At 35.8% G+C, this 22,110-nt stretch overlaps 1 protein-coding gene across 8 annotated transcripts in view; it reads left to right on the top strand.

Annotated features, from left to right (window-relative positions):
- Window positions 1–22,110, top strand: part of LOC123597854 (BEN domain-containing protein 5) — a 1,446,709-nt gene that overhangs the window by 283,638 nt on the left and 1,140,961 nt on the right. For all 8 annotated transcript variants that reach the window (XR_006712284.1, XM_045477303.1, XM_045477305.1 and 5 more), the window contains exon 3: window positions 1,995–2,119. Coding sequence is in view for 7 of the 8 variants with exons in the window: in XM_045477303.1 (XP_045333259.1) it covers window positions 1,995–2,119 (125 nt within the window). In the remaining variant the exon portion in view is untranslated. The remainder of the gene's footprint in view (window positions 1–1,994; window positions 2,120–22,110) is intronic.

Below are 22,110 nucleotides of genomic sequence, written 5' to 3'. Positions count from 1 at the left end.
TAATTAAGAACTGTGGTATTAAGGTTAAAGTTTAATTCTGAGTATTCTTTTGGAGAAAGACACACTAGAGCTTATTTTAAGGTGGGATATTGCTGTCCTCTTCAGGTGCAATACAATACTGATTTCTTAATTTCCTTATTGCTGTCTATAGTCATGTTTACTTTTCTTCAGCTGTTGATTATCTGGTTTGGGAATTCACCAGATTCTTTGCTTTTATTTTTTATCCCATCCCACTGTGAAATTTATGGACAATTCATTGCTCATTAGAATGGAAGTCAAAGAGAAGAGACATAATGAATGGAAGTCACACCTAAGCTTATACATTTTCTCTTTTTCTTTTTTTTTAATTGAAGTATAATTAACACACAGTGTTATATTAGTTTTTTGTGTACAGTGTAATGATTCAGCAATTCTATATATTAGTGCTCATCAAGATAAATATAGTTTTTTAACTTTAGAGAGAGAGAGAGAGAGAGAGAGCAGGGAATAGGGGCAGAAAGAGAGTGAGTCTTAAGCAGGCTCCATGCTCAGTGCACAGGCTGATGTGGGACTCAATCCCATGACCCTGGGGTCATGACCTGAGCCAAAATCAAGAGTTGGATGCTCAACTGACTGAGCCACCCAGGCCCCGCAAGATAAATATATTCTTGATCACCTTTATTTATTTCATCCCTCCCTCATCAACCTCCCCTCTGGCAACCTACATTTTTGATATAAGTGTTCTGTTATTGGAGAAAATGGAAATTAATTTCATGACTGTTTGTGAATTTACCGTTACTATACTTATGGGGGAACAACTTATAATTTTTGTTTAAAATCTTACTCTACATATCCTTTTACATGTTTTTTTTAATTTTCTAACTTGTTTTTTTTTTTATTTTTTTAAATTTACATCCAAATTAGTTAGCATATAGTGCAACAATGATTTCAGGAGTAGATTCCTTAGTGGCCCTTACCCATTTAGCCTATCCCCCCTCCCACATCCCCTCCCGTAACCCACAGTGTGTTCTCCATATTTATGAATGTCTTATGTTTTGTCCCCCTCCCTGTTTTTATATTATTTTTGTTTCCCTTCCTTTATGTTCATTTGTTTTATCTCTTAAGGTCCTCATATGAGTTAAGTCATATGATTTTTGTCTTTCTCTGACTGACTAATTTCACTTAGCATAATACCCTCCAGTTCCATCCACGTAGTTGCAAATGGCAAGATTTCATTCTTTTTGATTGCCGAGTAATACTCCATTGTATATAAATACCACATCTTCTTTATCCATTCATCCATAGATGGATATTTGGGCTCTTTCCATACTTTGGCTATGGTTGATAGTGCTGCTATAAACATGGGGGTGCATGTGTCCCTTCAAAACAGCACACTTGTATCCCTTGGATAAATGCCTAGTAGTGCAATTTCTGGGTCGTAGGGTAGTTCTATTTCGAGTTTTTTGAGGAACCTCCATACTGTGTTCCAGAGTGGCTGTACCAGCTTGCATTCCCAACCTTTAACGTGTTCTGATACAAGTTTGGAAATTACCCAAAGTAGTACAAACAGTATAGTATTGTTGTGAGAATTAAATAGGATCAAGTATACTAGAGGTGATTTATATAAAGCTGAATATGAAATATATAAATTATTATTGTCCTTTTTTCTAAATAGGAAACTGAAGCTTGGTTGTGATTCTTACTTGGTTTTTTGGGGCTTGCCACATGTTCCATGGAACATCCCAATATGACAATATGTCTTATGTAACACAAATAGATCTGCTGGATGATAAGGACTGGAAGAGCTGCTTGAACCACAGCCTGGACTAGCTGGAAGGTTCTTCTTATCCTGGGCTGTATTCAGAATTGATAGCCTTGTAGATTGTGAATACTGAACCTTACAAGTACTGAATGATGACAAATATTGCTTTCAGACCTCATAATATTTAAATTTATGTGCTATTGAGTTGCATGAACTTCTATTAAAACACAGTTCTTTCAATTTTTATTACCAGGTAACCTTGGACGGGTGGACCAGGTCTCTGAGTTTGAGTATGACTTGTTCATTAGGCCGGATACCTGTAATCCACGCTTCCGAGTCTGGTTCAACTTTACTGTTGAAAACGTGAAAGAATCACAGGTGAGGGAAATATTGGATATCTTCAGTGTGGTGTTCATAAGAAGATTATGCTTTTGTTTTACTTTAGAAATACCAAAATAATAACTGAATTAGGAATGTATTCTTGTATATCTATAGCAATGATACAGTTTTAAGCTATATACAGAAATAAGTATAATATGCTGGTTCTTGTTATCTGGTGGTTATTAAATAATACAAATAGGTTATATGGGAACAAAAAGGGTTCTTTATGGATTGATGAATTAGCATGATGTGCTGGGTTTCCTTGAAGGTTAAGGAACCACTGGAAGAGACTTGCTATAATGTTTATTATAGAGTGCTGTTCTCTATATTATTTCTTCTTTGTAAAGATCTGTAAGAGATATTTCTCACAGGCTTCAGTTTCAGAAAAAGCTTTTCTTCTCTTGTACAAGAAGGGGTTTATATCTTTTTAAAAACTTTTTTAATGTTTATTTATTTATTTTTGAGAGAGAGAGAGAGATAGAGAACAAGCAGGGGAGGGGAAGAGAGAGAGGGAGACAGAATCCCAAACAGGGTCCATGCCGTTAGCACAGAACCCCATGTAGGGCTTGAACCCATGAACCATGAGATCATGGCCTGAGCCAAAACCAAGAGTTGGATGCTTAACCAACTGAGCTACCCAGGCACCCCAGAAGGTGTTTATGCTTTAATATGATTCTTGCAACTTATCCTATTTTCCCTTCTTTGTTGGAAAACTCAGAACCATTTTTATAGCCCTCTCTAATGATTCTTGAAAACTTTTTTGCTTGTGTTTCTATGTACTACTTTTTCTTTCATTCTGATCATATTAATCTGTATTTGACCATAACTTCTTCATCTATATTTTCTAACAGTGTATGTTTTTTATAATCCTGTTCAAATATTTTGATTGAGAGAGTATTGATGAAAATAAAACTAAATGCATATGCCTTGAAAAAACATCTAATCCTAAGAAATCATTTATCATTCTATTGTATTGAGGCAGCTAATCATGGAAGACTGCACAAACTTTGTACATGTAGTGACATAATTCTTTTAAGCACATGAAAGCATAGCACTACAACCTAATATCTTCCTTCTTCCTTCAGGGTCATCTTTTTCTAGAATACTTGGGAAAAAAGGAGGGTTGGTTTAACTTCCCCTCCCAAGTCAATCTATCCTGTTTGCTCTTTCAACTGGTTGCTTGCTCATTTCCATTTTTCTCAACTGCAATTAGATTCGTATGTCAGATAGTGGTCAGTGTCTGGAATTTAGGGACTATCACTGACATGCTGACTTCAGTGGAAAAGGGGTAGAAGGAACAGTCCTTTCAGTCTGCTGTCGATTCTCTTAATTCTCTACAACATGACTGGCACATGACTATGTAATGACAGGTGTATATAATGTTTAATGAAGTTTAAGGACTAACTGGAAGGAATTAAATAGATGGGAGAGTTCTGTATGTTGTTGGCTAAACATGGTTAAGACAAGTGGAAAAAATATTAAACCCTACACTGATAGGGACATACTTAAGTTCCTAGTTTTGTGTTTGGTTTTACTTACTCTTCCATGAGAGAATTCCTTTTCAGCTTTTCATAGTAAGAATAACAATATTCTCCCCTTCATCCACCTTAGGGTTACCATATTCTACCTGAGCAGGGGTTTATCTGGCGACAGGATTATTTTCTTGTTCCAACATGATAATTAGTAATTGTCAAAATGCATTTTCCAAGTCTGTATAACTGAGTCTTGAGAATACATCTCACAGCAGGAATCTTTAGCTTCATCTACAAGACTAAGGCTTGGCAATCCAAGTTTGGGTCCCTATCAAGATCTCTCTGCTACCAGGAGGTAGACACACAACCTCTCATTCTTCTGTTGGTCTTTCTGTCTCATATCAGCAACTTATGGTTGTAATGTACATCATTGAAAACCAAACAATAATTCTGAGGAAATATAATCAATTCATTATGAAGGAAGGGAAACATTTTCTTAAAAGTGATGGAATCTGCCAGGATTTCTAATTTCCCAAAGGGGTTTACTGTTTTCCTCTTTATGCACAGCATATGCACATCCTTCAGCTTGCATATTGCATCCAGGAATCCACTAACTCCTAAGAAATGAGACTTACTACTTTTCAAACAATAGAATCCTCTATCCTAATTGTATCTTCGCTAAATAGAGACTTATGGATAGCTCTGAAATTATTGTTTCTTTAACATTGGGCCACATTAAATTCTTAGCCCAATTTTCTTGCACTTTAGTCTCTGTATAGAGAATATTCTTACCTAGCTTCTGTGGTCAGGAGGAGGGGTAGGGAGAGGGTTGACTACACAGGGAAAATGTGTTTCATATGTTGTGCTACCTGAGATAGTTTTTTGAACAGATTGCTCATAAATTTCAGTTTCTTGTTCATTGCTCTTTTAGTTGCTTACAGGTATGTTCTTATCTCTTCGAGAGTGTTATAATTTGTATACTATATTTTAAAGTCTTACAGCTTCTTTTGCATTCTTATCTATCAGTTAAGCAAGTAACATGAATGTGTTCTAAAGGATTATTGTAATAAAAGAGTTGGTGCTGTTTTTATGAATGCTTATTTTTAATGTTGGAAGAAACAATATTTACTCTGACTCTCTGGCTTCTATCTTCATATCCAGTGCTGTTCTACCCTTGATACAATTAGAAATCATGAACTTGTTTATCTGGTTTCCTGGAGTGTGATGCTTTATTAGCCTGTTTCTTTGCACCATTGCTTCATCAACTGTAGTCACATTATATAGTTATGGAAATCTGTTTCAAGATGGCATAAAGATCTGCTGGAAAGATACAATATATATCTCTAGCTCACAGGATATTTGTTTTCATGGTTGTCTACATGAAAGAGAATGGTTTTACTATTAGGTTTGACTTGTGAGGTCTGTTTTTATAATGTCTCTTCCTACAATCTTTTCCATCTCTCTAATTTCCGTTAAAATGAGACCTGCATGAATGTAATCTAGTCAGGAACCTTATTTAAGGTTTGGTGCTAGCAAGTAAAAGAAATATCAGGCCACAAAGGCTGAGTCCATTAAGTGAATGTTAAAAATTATGGCAACAAATATACTGTACAAATGGATCTAGCTTTTGTGTTATTTTCCCTGACATTTGTAAGAAATGACAAAAGCTTGGAACATATGGTGCTGTTTTCTAGGGCTGGTATATTAACCCCCCAAAGTAGTTGTTAAATAGTACATTTGTAAGAGTCTATGAAAACTACACATCATAATACCTTTATTAAAAGGTAATTTTCTCTCTGAAAAACCTGTATTAAATATTATGTGGATATTCATCACATGTGTGATGTGAAAACAAATCTTCCTTTTTAAATACGGTAAAATTCAGCCAATAAGAGTGGAAAATGATAGGTCTTGACTTTTAAATTGTATTCTTTCCTTATATTGTTTTTATCTCTTTGAATTAATTTTTCCCCTTTTTGATTAAAGTAGCTGATGTTCAATATGGTAAATATGGAAAATACAGACAATTATTAGAAGCAGAGAAAAAGTGCACACACACACACACAATCTTATACTACCTAGAAGCAATCATTATTAACTTTTGGCATATTTACTTCTAGGCTTATTTATTTCCTACTTTGATTTTTGAAGCATAAGTAATTTTTTTTCCAAATACACATTTTTATGTTTTGCTTTTAAGGAAATTAAATATTTTCATAAGTAATTTTCTATCGCTAAAAACTTTGTAGACATGGCTGTACAATAGCTTGTTACTATTGGAGTATTTCCTTACTCTTGGGTATAAAGATTATTTTCCATTATCTGTTGTTATAAATAACACTGTAGTGAACATCTCCCATGCATGAAATGTTACACATATTTCATTTTGCTTACTTAGAATAAATTCCTATGAGGGGGATTGATAGACAAATGATACAAATATTTTGAAACTCTTGATACATATTTCTGTATTGGTACCAGAAAATGTATATTTTGATGTCCAACAGCAAGCAGTCAATGAGATGCTTTTCCTTGAATTTCTTGCTTTGAATTGTTTCATGAACTCAGTATTTCATATATAGAATAAATTATTTCCTTTTCATCATTTACTTTGAAATTTTACACAAATAAATGGGATATAATGCAGCGTTTCAGGCCTTTAGTCATAAAGAAATTAATTGCATTCTAGCAACAATATGGAACAGCAAAACAATTCTATTTATTGTTTTGGGTATTTTTCTCATTTCATCAATCCTTCTTAGTCTGGGTGTGCCAAATGATTGTCCTCTGAGGTATGTAATGGAAGATTTAAAAAAAGAAGTGTTTTGGGGCGCCTGAGTGTCTTAGTCAGTTAAGCGTCCGACTTCGGCTCAGGTCATGATCTCACGGTGAGTTCCAGCCCCACGTCAGGCTCGGGGCTGACAGCTAAGAACCTGGAGCCCACTGCAGATTCTGTGTCTCCCTCTGTCTGCCCCTCAGCTGCTTGTGCTCTGTCTCTCACATTGTCTCAAAAATAAATAAACATTAAAAAAATTTTTAAAAAAGGGTTTTTTTTAAACAATGAAGTATTTGTTACATTACTATAAGCAATAATGTATGTTAAACAGACACACACACACACACACACACACACACACACACACACACACACGTTTGTATATGACATATCTGAATTGGACTTCAAAAATCCAGGACTTTGCTGCTGCTTTATTTGCCATCTTGGAGATTTTAGGTTCAGTGAAACTTCATCCTGTCCAAAATCAATGGTGCACAGCATATTATAGTAGAAAAGCAGAGACAATGGATTTAAACACATTTGGGTTTAAATCCTGGCTCTGATATTTATGATCTGTTTTACACTTATTCAGTTATTGTCTGGGTGCCTCAATTTTCCATGTGTAACCAAATACTAGTACCTCATGTCAGTGTTGTGAATATTATATGAGACAGTGTTGGTAGACAGTTAATAGGAGCTCAATACTTGTTGTCTATTGTTTTTATTAAAACACTAGAATAGTATGGGGCGCCTGGGTGGCTCAGTCAGTTAAGCGTCTGCCTTCAGTTCAGGTCATGGTCTCGCGGTCTGTGGGTTCGAGCCCCGCGTCGGGCTCTGTGCTGACAGCTCAGAGCCTGGAGCCTGTTTCGGATTCTGTGTCTCCCTCTCTCTCTGACCCTCCCCTGTTCATGCTCTGTCTCTCTCTGTCTCAAAGATAAATAAACGTTAAAAAAAAAAAAGATTAAAAAAAACAACAACACTAGAATAGTAGAAATAATATTAAAAACAGCAAGAGCAAACACCATAACACATTATTACTAGATTACTAATACTGGTTTTTGCTTTGTTTTGTTTTGTTTTATTTTCTCTTCTTATTCTACTTACCGCTTCTTAGTCCTCCTCCACCTTCTTTCAAATCTCCTATTGGTCATTATCATTATCATCAAACAAATCGTAATGGTTAAGAACACAGATTCTGTGTTGAATTGTTGAATTGTTGAATTGTAAGCCTAGCTTTGCCACTTATTTCCTAGCTTTGTGACTATGCGAAAGCTATTGATCTGTTTCTGTATTTAAATTGTCAATTTCTATATATTTTTAATGTGTTAATAGTAGTATGTAGTAGAGTTGCTCTAAGAATTATATGTGGTAATGCATGTAAGACACACAATCCAATGCTTGCAACATAAGAGGTGATCAAAAATGTTAGCTATTAATATTATTATCCTTCTAATACTCCTACAAAGTATAACACAGGTTCTCATTTTCCCCATTATTCAATTTATTATAGAAATAGCTAAAAATAGCTAACATTTTTTTGAAAACATCAATGTTATAGGTACAATTCTAAGTCATTTATATTACTTAAAATTTTTTTTAATGTTTATTTATTTTTGAGAAAGAGCATGAATGGGGGAGGGGGAGAGAGAGAGAGAGAGAGAGAGAGAGAGAATATGAAGCAGGCTCCAGGCTGTGAGCTACCAGTGCAGAGCCCAATGTGGGGCCAGAACCCACAGACCGCAAGATCATAACCTGAGCAGAAATTGGTCACCCAACCAACTGAGCCACCCAGGCGTCCCTTTATATTACTTTGTCTAATCTTCAGAACAGTCCTTTGTTGTAAATACTATTACCCCCCACCACACTCCGCATCATTATGTAGGTGAAGAAACTGAAAGAATGTGAGACACAGACAGGATAAATAACTGGTTGAAGATAATGCAATTAGTAGATGGTAAAGTCAGGATTTGTACCTAAGTAGTCATTGTAGAAATTTGGAAAATATATACAACGGGAGCAAACAAAACAAAACAAAACCTAAACCCACAATCCTACTAACTAGAAGGCACTACTGTGAACATTTTGACATACTTATTTTTAGGTTTATTTATATTTTATTTATGTTTTAGAATGTATTACTTACTGGTTTTCTCTTCTGCCTAATGCTGCCTCTCAAAATACCCTCTCGGTAGATAATTAGAAACCAATTGCTAAAATTTAAAACCCATTTGAATTAAGACTTGAGTAAACTAGGATGAGAAAGGAACTTTTCTTATTTGATAAAGGATCTCATCAAAGAATCATGACCAGGTATCATACATAGTGGTGAAACTTTAAAATCATTCACTTGAAAATTGAAGCTGACACAAACACATGCGATGGTATTCCATGCACATGGATTAGAAGAATTAATATTGTTAAAATGTCTATATTATCCAAAATAATCTACAGATTTAATGCAATTTCTTATCAGTATGCAAACAGCATTTTTCACAGAACTAGAAGAAATAATACTAAAATTTGTATGGAACCACAAGAGACCTCAGATAGCCAAAGCAATTTTGAAATTGGAGGTATCACAACCCCAGATTTTAAGATAGACTACAAAGTTGTAGTAATTGAAACAGTATGGTACTGGCACAAAAATAAACACATAGGTCAACGGAACAGAATAGAAAAACCAGAAATAAATTTCATGATTATATGGTCAATTAATGTATGACAAAGGAAGCAAGAATAAGCAATGGGAAAAAGACAATCTCTTGAACAAATGGTGTTGGGAAAACTGGACACCTACATGCAAAAGAATGAAACTGGACCACTTTCTTATACCATACACAAAAATAAACCCAAAATTAATTAAAGAAATAAATATGAAGCCTGAAACCATAAAAATCCTAAAAGAGGGCAAACAGGCAGTTTGCTATTTCTTTGACATAGTAGCATTTTTCTAGACATGTTTCCTTAGGCAAAGGAGACAAAAGCAAAAATAAACTATTAGAAGTACATCAAAATAAAAGCTTTTGAACAGCCAAGGAAACCCTCATCAAAACAAAAATACAACCTATTGAACTGGAGAGGATATTTGGAAATGACATATCTGTTAACGGGCTTGTATCTAAAATATATACACAACTTATACAACTCAACAACAAAAAATGAATAATTTTATCAAATTGGGCAGAAGACAAGGACTGACATTTCTCCAAAGAAGACATACAGATGGTCAACAGACACGTGAAAAGATGCTCAACATCATTCATCATCAGGGAAATGCAAGTCAAAACCACCATGTGATATCACCTCACACCTGTAAGGTGTGAGAATGGCTAAAATAAAAACCACAAGAGGCAACAAGTGTTAGTGAGGATGTGGACAAAAAGGAACCCTTATGTACTAGTGTTGGTGGGAATGCAAACTGGTGCAGCCAATGTGGAAAACATATGGAGATTTCTCAAAAAATTGAAAATAGAAATACCATCTCATCCAGTAAATCCACTACCCCGTATTTACCCAAAGAATACAAAAACACTAATTTGAGAAAGTATATGCACCCCTATATTTATTGCAGCATTATTTACAATAGTGAAGATACAGAAGCAACCCAAGTATCCATTGACAGATGAATGGATAAAGATGGGATGCATGCGCGCGTGCGCACGTGCGCGCGTGCACACACACACACACACACACACACACACACACACACACACAGAGTGGAATGTTAGCCATAAAAAGGAATGAAATCTTGCCATTTGCAAAAAACATGGATAGATCTAGAGTGTATAATGCTAAGTGAAATAACTCAGTCAGGGAAAGACAAATACCATATGAACTCACCCATATGTAGAGTTTAAGAAAGAAAACAAATAAAGAAAAAAAAGAGACAAACCAAAAAACAGGTGCTGAAATATAGGGAACAAAACTGATGGTTGCCAGAGGTGAGGTGGGGTGGTGGAATAGGTGAAATTGATGAAGGAGATCATGAGTAAATTTATCTTGATGAGCACTGAGTACTGTATAGAATTGTTGAATTATTATACTTTATACGTGTGACTATTGTAGCACTGCATGTTAATTATACTGGAATTAAAAAAAAAAATAAATGAAGAAAAACCCATCCAGTTGGAAACCAGGAGGAAGTAATGAATGACTTTTTTGTCATAGTTTTTCTAATTGTAATGGAGTCTCTAACTAAAGCAAAAAGACAAAAAAAAGGTAAACAAATGATACAAGGATTAGAAAGCGGCACAATTAGGACTGTTTGCAAATGATATGATTATCTAAGAGAAAAAAAAGATAATCTATAGGCAAACTATTAGAACCTATGTAGAGCTGAGAAATGTTCCTGTATATAATATCAACATGTATAACTTTTTAAAATAATTTTTAATTTTATTATTTTCTTAAAATTTACATCCAAATTAGTTAGCATAAAGTGCAACAATGATTTCAGGAGTAGATTCCTTAGTGGCCCTTACCCATTTAACCCACTGCCCCTCCCAAACGCCCCTCCCGTAACCCAGAGTTTCTTCTCCATATTTATGAGTCTCTTATGTTTTGCCCCCTCCCTGTTCTATATTATTTTTGTTTCCCTTCCCTTATGTTCATCTATTTTGTCTCTTAAAGTCCTCATATGAGTCAAGTCATATGATTTTAGTCTTTCTCTGACTTATTTCACTTAGCATAATACCCTCCAGTTCCATCCACATAGTTGCAAATGGCAAGATTTCATTCTTTTTGATTGCCGAGTAATACCCCATTGTATATATATACCACATCTTCTTTATCCATTCATCCACCGATGGACATTTGGGCTCTTTCCATACTTTGGCTATTGTTGATAGTGCTGCTATATACATGGGGGTGCATGTGTCCCTTTGAAACAGCACACCTGTATCCCTTGGATAAATACCTAGTAGTGCAATTGCTGGGTCATAGGGTACTTCTATTTTGAGTTTTTTGAGGAACTTCCATACTGTTTTCCAGAGTGGCTGCACCAGCTTGCATTCCCACCAACAATGCATAAGAGATTCTTTTTCTCCACATCCTCACCAACATCTTTGTTGCCTGAGTTGTTAAGGTTAGTCATTCTGACAGGTGTAAGGTGCTATCTCATTGTGGTTTTGGTTTGTATTTCCCTGATGATGAGTAAGTTGAGCATTTTTTCATGTGTTGGTTGGCCATCTGGATGTCTTCTTTGGAGAAGTGTCTATTCATGTCTTTTACCCATTTCTTTACAGGAGTATTTGTTTTTTGGGTATTGAGTTTGATAAGTTCTTTATAGATTTTGGATGCTAACCTTTTATCTGATATGTCATTTGTAAATATCTTCCTCTATTCTGTAAGTTGCCTTTTAGTTTTGCTGAGTGTTTCCTTTGCTGTGCAGAGGCTTTTTATTTTGATGAGGTCCCAGTAGTTCATTTTTGCTTTTGTTTCCCTTGCCTCTGCATACGTGTTGAGTAAGAAGTTGCTGCAGGCAAGATCAAAGAGGTTTTGCCTGCTTTCTCCTTGAGGATTTTGATGGCTTCCTGTCTTACACTTAGGTCTTTAATCCATTTCGAGTTTATTTTTGTGTATGGTGTAAGAAAGTGGTCCAGGTTCATTCTTCTGCATGTCACTGTCCAGTTTTCCCAGCACTACTTGCTGAAGAAACTGTCTTTATTCCATTGGATATTCTTTCCTGCTTTGTCAAAGATTAGTTGGCCGTATGTTTGTGAGTCCATTTCTGGGTTCCCTATTCTGTTCCATTGATCTGAGTGTCTGTTCTTGTGCCAGTACCATACTGTCTTGATGATTACAGCTTTGTAGTAGAGCTTGAAGTCTGGGATTGTGATGCCTCCTGCTTTGGTTTTCTTTTTCAAGATTGCTTTGGCTATTCAGGGTCTTTTCTGGTTCCATACAAATTTTAGGATTATTTGTTCTAGCTCTGTGAGGAAGGCTGGTGTTATTTTGATAGGGATTGCATTGAATGCGTAGATTGCTTTGGGTAGTATCGACATTTTAACAATATTTGTTCTTCCTATCCTGGAGAATGGACTATTTTTCCAGATTTTTGTGTCTTCTTCAATTTCTTTCATAAGCTTTCTATCATTCTCTGTATAGATTTTTCACCTGTTTGGTTAGATTTATTCCTAGGTCTTTTATGGGTTTTGGTGCAATTCTAAATGGGATCGATTCCTTGATTTATCTTTCTGTTGCTTCATTGTTGGTGTATAGTAATACAAGCAATTTCTGTGTGTTGATTTTATATCCCACAACTTTGCTGAATTCATGAATCAGTTTGAGCAGGTTTCTTGGTGGAATCTTTAGGGTTTTTCATATAGAGTATCATGTCATCTGTGAAGAGTGAAAGTTTGACCTCCTCCTGGCTGATTTGGATGCCTTTTATTTCTTTGTGTTGTCTGATTGCAGAGGCCAAGACTTCCAATACTATATTGAATAACAGTGGCAAGAGTGGGCATCCCTGACTTGTTCCTGACGTTAGGGAGAAAGCTCTCAGTTTTTCCCCATTGAGGATGCTGTTAGTGTTGGGTCGTTCATATATGGCTTTTATGATATCGAGGTATGATCATTCTATCCATAATTTCCTTTTTTAAATATGAAATTTATTGTCAAATTGGTTTCCATACAACACTCAGTGCTCATCCCAAAAGGTGCCCTCCTCAATACCCATCACCCACCCTCCCCTCCCTCCCACCCCCCCCCCCATCAATCCTAAGTTTGTTCTCAGTTTTTCAAGAGTCTCTTTTGCTTTGGCTGTCTCCCTCTCTAATGTCTTTTTTTTTTCTTCCCCTCCCCCATGGACTTCTGTTAAGTTTCTCAGGATCCACTTAAGAATGAAAACAATGGGTATCTGTCTTTCTCTGTATGACTTATTTCACTTAGCATAACACTCTCCTGTTCAATCCACATTGCTACAAAGGCTATATTTCATTCTTTCTCATTGCCACGTAGTATTCCATTGTGTATATAAACCCCTATTTCTTTATACATTCGTCAGTTGATGGACATTTAGGGTCTTTCCATCATTTGGCTATTGTTGAGAGTGCTGCTATAAACATTGGGGTACAAATGCCCCTATGCATCAGTACTCCTGTATCCCTTGGGTAAATTCCTAGCAGTGCTATTGCTGGGTCATAGGGTAAGTCTATTTTTAATTTTTTGAGGAACCTCCACACTGTTTTCCAGAGTGGCTGCACCAGTTTGCATTCCCACCAACAGTGCAAGAGGGTTCCCATTTCTCCACATCCTTGCCAGCATCTATAGTCTCCTGATTTGTTCATTTTGGCTACTCTGACTGGCGTGAGGTGATATCTGAGTGTGGTTTTGATTTGTATTTCCCTGACGAGGAGCGACGTTGAGCATGTTTTCATGTGCCTCTTGGCCATCCAGGTGTCTTCTTCAGAGAAGTGTCTATTCATGTTTTCTGCCCATTTCTTCACTGGGTTATTTGTTTTTTGGGTGTGGAGTTTGGTGAGCTCTTTATAGATTTTGGATACTAGCCCTTTGTCCGATATGTCATTTGCAAATATCTTTTCCCATTCCATTGGTTGCCTTTTAGTTTTGTTGATTGTTTCCTTTGCTGTGCAGAAGCTTTTTATCTTCATAAGGTCCCAATGGTTCATTTTTGCTTTTAATTCCCTTGCCTTTGGGGATGTGTCAAGTAAGAAACTGCTGCGGCTGAGGTCAGAAAGGTCTTTTCCTGCTTTCTCCTCTAGGGTTTTGATGGTTTCCTGTCTCACATTCAGGTCCTTCATCCATTTTCAGTTTATTTTTGTGAATGGTGTGAGAAAGTGGTCTAGTTTCAACCTTCTGCATGTTGCTGTCCAGTTGTCCCAGCACCATTTGTTAAAGAGACTGTCTTTTTTCCATTGGATATTCTTTCCTGCTTTGTCAAAGATGAGTTGGCCATACGTTTGTGGGTCTAGTTCTGGGGTTTCTGTTCTATTCCATTGGTCTATGTGTCTGTTTTTGTGCCAATACCATGCTGTCTTGATGATTACAGCTTTGTAGTAGAGGCTAAAGTCTGGGATTGTGATGCCTCCTGCTTTGGTCTTCTTCTTGGAAAGTAATTTTTAAAAGAAAAGGTAGAACGGGTTAAGAGGGATAGATGGAGAACAAAATGAATAGTCTCTAAAGTAGGTCTCCTTGAGAAGGTAAAATTTGAGCAAAGCCAAATGAAGTAAGGAAATATGCTTTAGAAGTATCTGGAAGAAGGGCCTTCTTGTAAGTTGAAATCGCTGTTGCCCTAAGCTGATGTCCTGTGGTGGGATCATGCCTGGTTTGATGTATAGCAAAGAAGCCTGTGTGATTAGAGCTGTGTGAGCAAGGCAGAAAATAGTAGAACTAGTGGTCAAAGAAGTATGTATGTGGTATAGTAGAAGTGGGTGTGTTGGAATGATGATTTTGTAGGATCTTGTGGATCGTAGTGGAAACATCTTTTCCTCTGACACACCAAAATATTAGAGGAATTAGAGTCGTCACATGATATGAATTATATCATAAAGTTATTGATGTTTCCTTGTTAATAGTAGACATTTAAGATAGAATGGTTCAATAATAGAAAGAGATACAGTTAGAAGACTTTTATAGTTATTTTAGTGAAAGAGATAGTTGTTTAGACTATTATGGTTGCAATTTAAATGTTTATTTCTTTTGAGAGGGAGAGAGAGAGAGTACGTGGGGTGAGGCAGAGGGAGAGGGAAAGAGAGAATCCCTCTTTTGAGAGGGAGAGAGAGAATCTGCATGTTCAGTATGGAGCTTTACCTGGGGCTCAATTTCAGGACTGTGAGTTCATGATGTGAGCTGATATCAAGAGTTGGCCACTTAAGCGGCTGAGCCACCCAGACATCCCAATAGTAGCAATTTAAATGCTGAAAGGTCTTTGAAGATAGAGCTAGAGGATTTCCTGCTGGATTTGATATGGATGTGTAATCAACAGAGGAATCAAGGATGGCTTTTTGCCTTTGTTATGAGTATCTGATCTAGAGCGATACAGAAGACAGAGGAGCAGGTTTTGAGAGAATGATTAGTTCAGTTTTAGGTTAAATTAAGAAACACCTATCATATATTCAAATACACTACAAAGTAGGCATTTGGGATACATGAGTCTGGAGTCTGAAAGAGAAGTCAGGATTGAAGCTATATATTTGGGAATTGTTGACATATAGATAGTTTTTAAAGTTATAAAACAGGAATGACATCACCAAAAGAAAACATGTAAATAGAGAGGAGAAGAGGAATAGGTAGTGTGTTTAAGGACCTATGTTTGAGAAGCCAGCAAAGGAAATTGAGAAAGCAGATTGTTAGGAGGTGGATATCCAAGAGTGTGTATTATTTTGGAATACAAGTGAAAGAAGATCATGAAGGAGAAACAAGTAATGCACTGTGATAAACGTTGCTGATAGTTTAAGATGGTGGCTATTAGATTTGGGAATATGGAAGTTATTGATGACCTTGACAAATAGCAGTTTCAATTGAGTTCTAGAGTAGGCTTTAGAGAATTAGAGGATAATATTCTGAATGTTCATCCATCTGTTTACATATTTCAGGGTTTCCTTCTTTTTAAATGATGTGTAGTATTCCATTGTATGCGTATGCAACATTTTCTTTGTCCTTTCATCTGTTGATGGTCATTTAGGTTGTTAAATATTGCATGATTCAGCTTACATGAGGTATTTAAAATAGTCAAGTTCATATAGTGAAAGAGTGAAATGGTGTTTTCCAGGAGGTGTGGAAAGGGACAAATGGGGAGTTACTAATTGCTAGACTTTAAGTTTCAGATAAGCCAGATGAATAAGCTATATTGATCTACTCTACAATGTTCTACCTATATGTAGTCAATGATAATGCATTGTGCTCTTAAAATTTTGCTAAGAGGGTAGATCTCATGTTAAGTGTTCTTACCACAATAAAGTAAAATAAAAAAAAAAAGAATGGGAAGAGAGGCATTGGAAACATGTAACGTAGGCAACATTTTTTGAAAAAGTTTTCTGCAAAGGAGAGCAAAGAAGTGTAATGGTAGCTAAATATAGCTCTATTAGCTAAATAGAGGCAGTATATTTAAGAAAAAATTTGGATGGAAGAAATAGCATGATTGGAATGATCTAGTATAGAACAAACAACTAATGATATGGAGATAAGAAGGGACAGTTTCTGGAGTGATGTTCCTGCATATTGAGAAGATACAGTTCATAAATTGAAGGATTGCCTTTAGATAGGAACACGGATGTTTCTTGTATAGTAACATGTTGGAGGGAAGAATGAGTCAGAGTAAATGTTAGTAAGTGGATAGAGGTAGTAGAAGTAATCTGGGAAGTTTTCTTCTGTTCCTTCAATCCTCTCAGTGACATAGGAAACAAACTCATCAGCAGAGATCGATGATGGGGGAAGGAGCTTTGGAAACATGAAGTACTACAAGGTATGACATACTCGTCAAGGATAGTGGAAGAGTACATGACCTAGGGTAGAATAATACCATTTTTTTGACAATAATAAGGGTAACATTGGGATATACAGACATGAATTTAAAGGCATAAAATCCAACATGAGTGTTTTTCACCTATCCTTTTTAGCTATAAGGCTGCACAACAGAATAGGAGGGAAGTTTGATTTAACTATGGTTGTACTTTTACTTTTTCTGAGGAAACAATATTTTATTTTATTATTAAACTTTTGCTTTTCCTCCATTTGAGAGAGAGAGGGAGGGAGGGAGGGACAGAGAGAAGAGAGAGAGAGAGAGAGAGAGAGAGAGAGAGAGAGAGAGGAAGAATCGCAAGCAGGTTTCATGCTCAGCGCAGAGCATGATGTGGTGCTCAATCCCACGATCCTGGGATCATGACCTGAGCCAAAATCAAGAGTTGGGCGCTAAACCTACTGAGCCACTTAGGTGCCCCTAATATATTTTTACTTTTAAATCAACTTATTGAGATATGATTTTCGTATAGTCAAATTAAAATATATCAGAATCAAAATATAAAACATTTCTACTACTACAAAAGTACCCTCATACCACCTCAGAGTTAATCCTTTCCCCATATTGTGGTATCCTTTTACGTTCTCACTAGCAATATATGAGAATTTTCACTTGGTTCTTTTTTATATCTTCTGTTTTTGTCACCATGTTTATGTTATAAATTAAATCCTTGAATATGTTTATAATATACTTGAATACATATAACTGTATAAAGACTGCTGAGAATTCTATTATGTTTGTCATTTTTTAGTAGGTATGTATCAATTGGTTTTTTTCCTGATTATAGATCACAGTTCTATGCTTTTTAGCATATCTAGACATTTTTTATTGAATCTGGCATTGTGATTATTATATTGTTACTTGTTTAGATTCTGTTTTCTTTATTTAAATAATGATCATTGAAAGTTTTTTTCTTGTTTTTTTTTTTTTTTTTTTGTTGTTGTTGTGTGTTGTTTTTGACAGACAATTAAGTTACTTGTAGAACAGCTTGATTTTTTTTGAGGCTTATTTTAAATCTTTATTAATCCAGGCCTAGTTCAGTGATGGTGATTCTGTTCTACTGGGGTCAGACACAGCCCTTCTGGAGTATCTGCTGAATGCTCCAGATATTCAATAGGGTCTCTCTATTCTGGTAACAACTGGAACGTTTTTCATCCCTGTATCTTGAAAGCCAGAATGATCATAGGAATTATCTCATTTGTTTCTTTTCTCTGAGGGATCCCTGCTTCTCGATGCCTATTGTCCAATGTCTAAAAACATGTATTCCTATATTTTATACAGCCTTTTCATTGTTTATGTCAAGAAGGCAAGTATGGAACAGTTACTTCATTGTAGTTATGAAGATTTCCTTTTAAGTATTGCTAAGGCAGGTCTGGATTAGCTTCTACTTTGGGCCTGGCTTAATCCTGCTATTAAGATGTGATCCTTCTGGAGTCTCCAGTGAAATATTCATTCAGGCTTCCACTCTGATTTGTTTGAATTTGAATATCTCCCAGCTCTGTGTTTTTGGAATTTTTCCACCACTTTGTTGTAATCATTCTTTGCCTATTCTCATGGAGTCTTACCTTATGGATGTATAACTTTGCATAAGGAATGGAATGCAAGGAAATCAGCCAGGAAATCAAGTTGAACTCAGTGCAAATTTTCAGAGTTTTTTCTGTGCATAGTCTTCTCCAGTGCTCTGTTCTATAATTCTAGTCACATCATCCCCAGTCCCATTCTTGGAACTCCAATTTCTGTTTCTTCAACTCAGTGAGTTATCATTTTGAATGAATTCCTTTGCCTTGCATCATAGTTTAGAAGGTGTCTTCAGACTTGTGTTCACCCTTGTTGGACATTCTGATGAAGTGAAAGTAGTTTTACATTCAGTTTACTATAGTAAGCTTCAAAGAGAATGGGTGATCCTTAGAGAGTAAGTTGAATAAAAGAAAATGAAGAGATAGCAGTTATTGCAGTTATTGGCAATGTCCAGGTGTAAAGTAAGACTGTATATGTAGCTAAATAAAGTATAATGGAAGATAAAATATTGGATAGGAGGAACTCAAAGTAGCCAGAAATTCTGGGAAAGATATCTCTGTATATATTGGAGAAATGACAGTGAGGCCTCAACAATAGTCATTGAGAAATGAGGAATGACAGGGGCACCTGGATGGTTCAGTTGGTTGAGCAGCCGACTTTGGCTCAGGTCATGATCTCACTACTCATGAGTTTGAGTCCTGTGTCGGGCTCTATGCTGACAGCTCGCAACTCTGAGTGTGGAGCTTACTTTGGATTCTGTCTGTGTCTCTCTGTCCCTCCCCTGCACTCTCTCTCTCTCTCTCTCTCTCTCTCTCAAGTATAAATAAACAGTAAAAAATAAAAAAAAAAAAAGAAATGAGAAATGACAGAGGAATAAGGAGATGATAGCAATAATGAGATAATAGTGGAGAGATAATGTGATGAATTGAGATTCAAAGGTGGGTTTGTGGAAATGAAGGCTCAGTATTATAAAGATGTCAATTCTGCCCAAATCAACCTATTATTTTAATGCAATTCCAATTAGAATTCCCCCTAAGTTTTTTCATAGAATTTGACAAGATAGTTTTAAAATTCATGTAGAAAAGCAAAGAGCAAAAATAACCAAGCCAATTTTTAAGAATAATGAATGGATATATGTTTATTTTATAGAAACTCACATTTCAGCTAATAATTTTTATTTATAGTAACGGTGATAAAAATAGTATGGCATTTGCATATTAATAGACAGATAGTCCAAATGGACAGACTAGAACTCAGAAACAAGGTTATTTATATAACAGAGGTTTCATTAGAAAATAGAGGAATAGTAAGTTATATTAAATCAATGTCATACAGTATTCCCATGTTACAGATGGATTAAATACTTAAATATGAAAACAAATTAAAAATTTAGTTTGTGAAAATAAATATAAAATAAATATTATATTGGTTTTGGGAGTAGGATTAAAATTCTTATGCAAGGTAGAGCAAAATCATAAAGAGATAAAGTAATACTTTTGAGTTTGTAAAAATAAAGTCTAAGTGGCAAAAGAACCAAAGTTGAAAGATACGTTTTATCATAGGAAATGAAATTTGTGCAATATATTACAGATAAAAGATTGGTATCTAAAATATATAGAGAACTCCTACAAGCCAAAAGAAAAGAAAAAGAAACAACCAAGTACACCAAGGATATAAATAGGCAACTCACAGAAAAGAGATAAAGCTTTTCACAAACAGTTGGATTGGAAAGAAGAAATTTTCTGAGAAATGTCAAAAAGAGGAGAGAAATCTCTCTCAGGTACACTTACATAAAAAAAAAAACATCGCTTGCTTCTGATTGTTCAGGGGTAGTGATCATATTAGAATGTGGTGGGCAAAAGCATGAGCTCTGGCATCAAGATCTTTGTTCTGTTATTTACTGACTTTGTGTCCTTGGACAAGTTACTTAACCCTGCTAAGCTTCAGTTATTCTGTATAAAATTTGTTTAAGTATTACTTGCTTTGAGGTATTGTTTGGAAGATTGGTAATATATGCTTATAAAACACCTAAACAGTGTCTGCAACGTACAAATATTATATTTTTAGCTTAAGTAACGTTATTTGTTGAATGAGGTTGGTGACGCATTTATTTTATTGTGGTCTTTGTAAGATACAACATGCTAGCCATATTTTTGATTCATGGGGCGAGGAATTCTTTATTTAGGGAAATATTTAGAAGATAGGGTATATAAGTATTGAATCAATACATTCGATACCTGAAATTAATTTATACTGTATGTTAACTAACTGGAATTTAAATAGAAAATTGAAAAGAAGGAAAAGGAGATAGGGTAGTATTCAATATGCAGAAGATACAGAAAGCTTAAAGAATTTGTATATCAACTATATTATTTTAATTTTTGTGCAAGTACTTCCAGCATGAACATATTTTATTCTTTCAAGTTGGCTTCTATTGTTTCACATGTAATCTTTTACAGAGATAAATTTGAGTTTCTAGAAAGTGCTAGTAAGTCTAAGAAACTATACCTAGAGTGGCTGCACCAGTGTGCATTCCCACCAACAGTGCAAGAGGGTTTCCATTTCTCCACATCCTCTCCAGCATCTGTAGTCTCCTGATTTTTCATTTTAGCCACTCTGACTGGTGTGAGGTTGTACCTCAGTGTGGTTTTGATTTGTATTTCCCTGATGAGGAGTGACGTTGAGCATCTTTTCATGTGCCTGCTGGCCATCTGGATATCTTCTTTAGAGAAGTGGCTATTCATGTCTTCTGCCCATTTCTTCACTGGATTATTTGTTTTCCGGGTGTGGAGTTTGGTGAGTTCTTTATAGATTTTGGATACTAGCCCTTAGTCTGATATGTCATTTGCAAATATCTTTTCCCATTCCATTGGTTGTCTTTTAGTTTTATTGATTGTTTCCTTTGAAGTGCAGGAGCTTTTTATCTTGATTAGGTCCCAATAGTTCATTTTTGCTTTCAATTCCCTGGCCTTTGGAGATGTGTCAAGAAATTGCTGTGGCTGAGGTCAGAGAGGTGTTTTCCTGCTTTCACATCTAGGGTTTTGATGGTTTCCTGTCTCACATTCAGGTCCTTCGTCCATTTTGAGTTTATTTCTGTGTATGGTATAAGAAAGTGGTCTAGTTTCATTCTTCTGCATGTTGCTGTCCAGTTCTCCCAGCACCATTTGTTAAAGAGACTGTCTTTTTTCCATCGGATATTCTTTCCTGCTTTGTCAAAGATTAGTTGGCCATACTATTGTGGGTCCAATTCTGGAGTCTCTATTCTATTCCATTGGTCTATGTGTCTGTTTTTGTGCCAATACCATGCTGTCTTGATGATTACAGCTTTGTAGTAGAGGCTAAAATCTGGGATTGTGATGCCTTCCACTTTGGTCTTCTTCTTCAAAATTATTTTGGCTATTCGGGGTCTTTTGTGATTCCATACAAATTTTAGGATTGCTTGTTCTAGCTTCCAGAAGAATGCTGGTGCAATTTTGATTGGGATTGCATTGAATGTGTAGATAGCTTTGGGTAGTATTGACATTTTAACAATATTTATTCTTCCAATCCATGAGCACGGAATGTTTTTCCATTTCTTTTTATCTTCTTCAATTTCCTTCATAAGTTTTCTATAGTTTTCAGCATACAGATCTTTTACATCTTTGGTTAGGTTTATTCCAAGGTTATTTTATGATTCTTGGTGCACTTGTGAAACGGGAACCCTCTTGCACTGTTGGTGGGAATGCAAACTGGTGCAGCCGCTCTG

Source organism: Leopardus geoffroyi, chromosome C1, assembly GCF_018350155.1.
Source record: "Leopardus geoffroyi isolate Oge1 chromosome C1, O.geoffroyi_Oge1_pat1.0, whole genome shotgun sequence".
Taxonomy (NCBI): Eukaryota; Metazoa; Chordata; class Mammalia; order Carnivora; family Felidae; genus Leopardus; species Leopardus geoffroyi.
The sequence above is the reverse complement of the archived record's forward strand: the minus strand, read 5'-3'. Positions and strand labels throughout refer to the sequence as shown.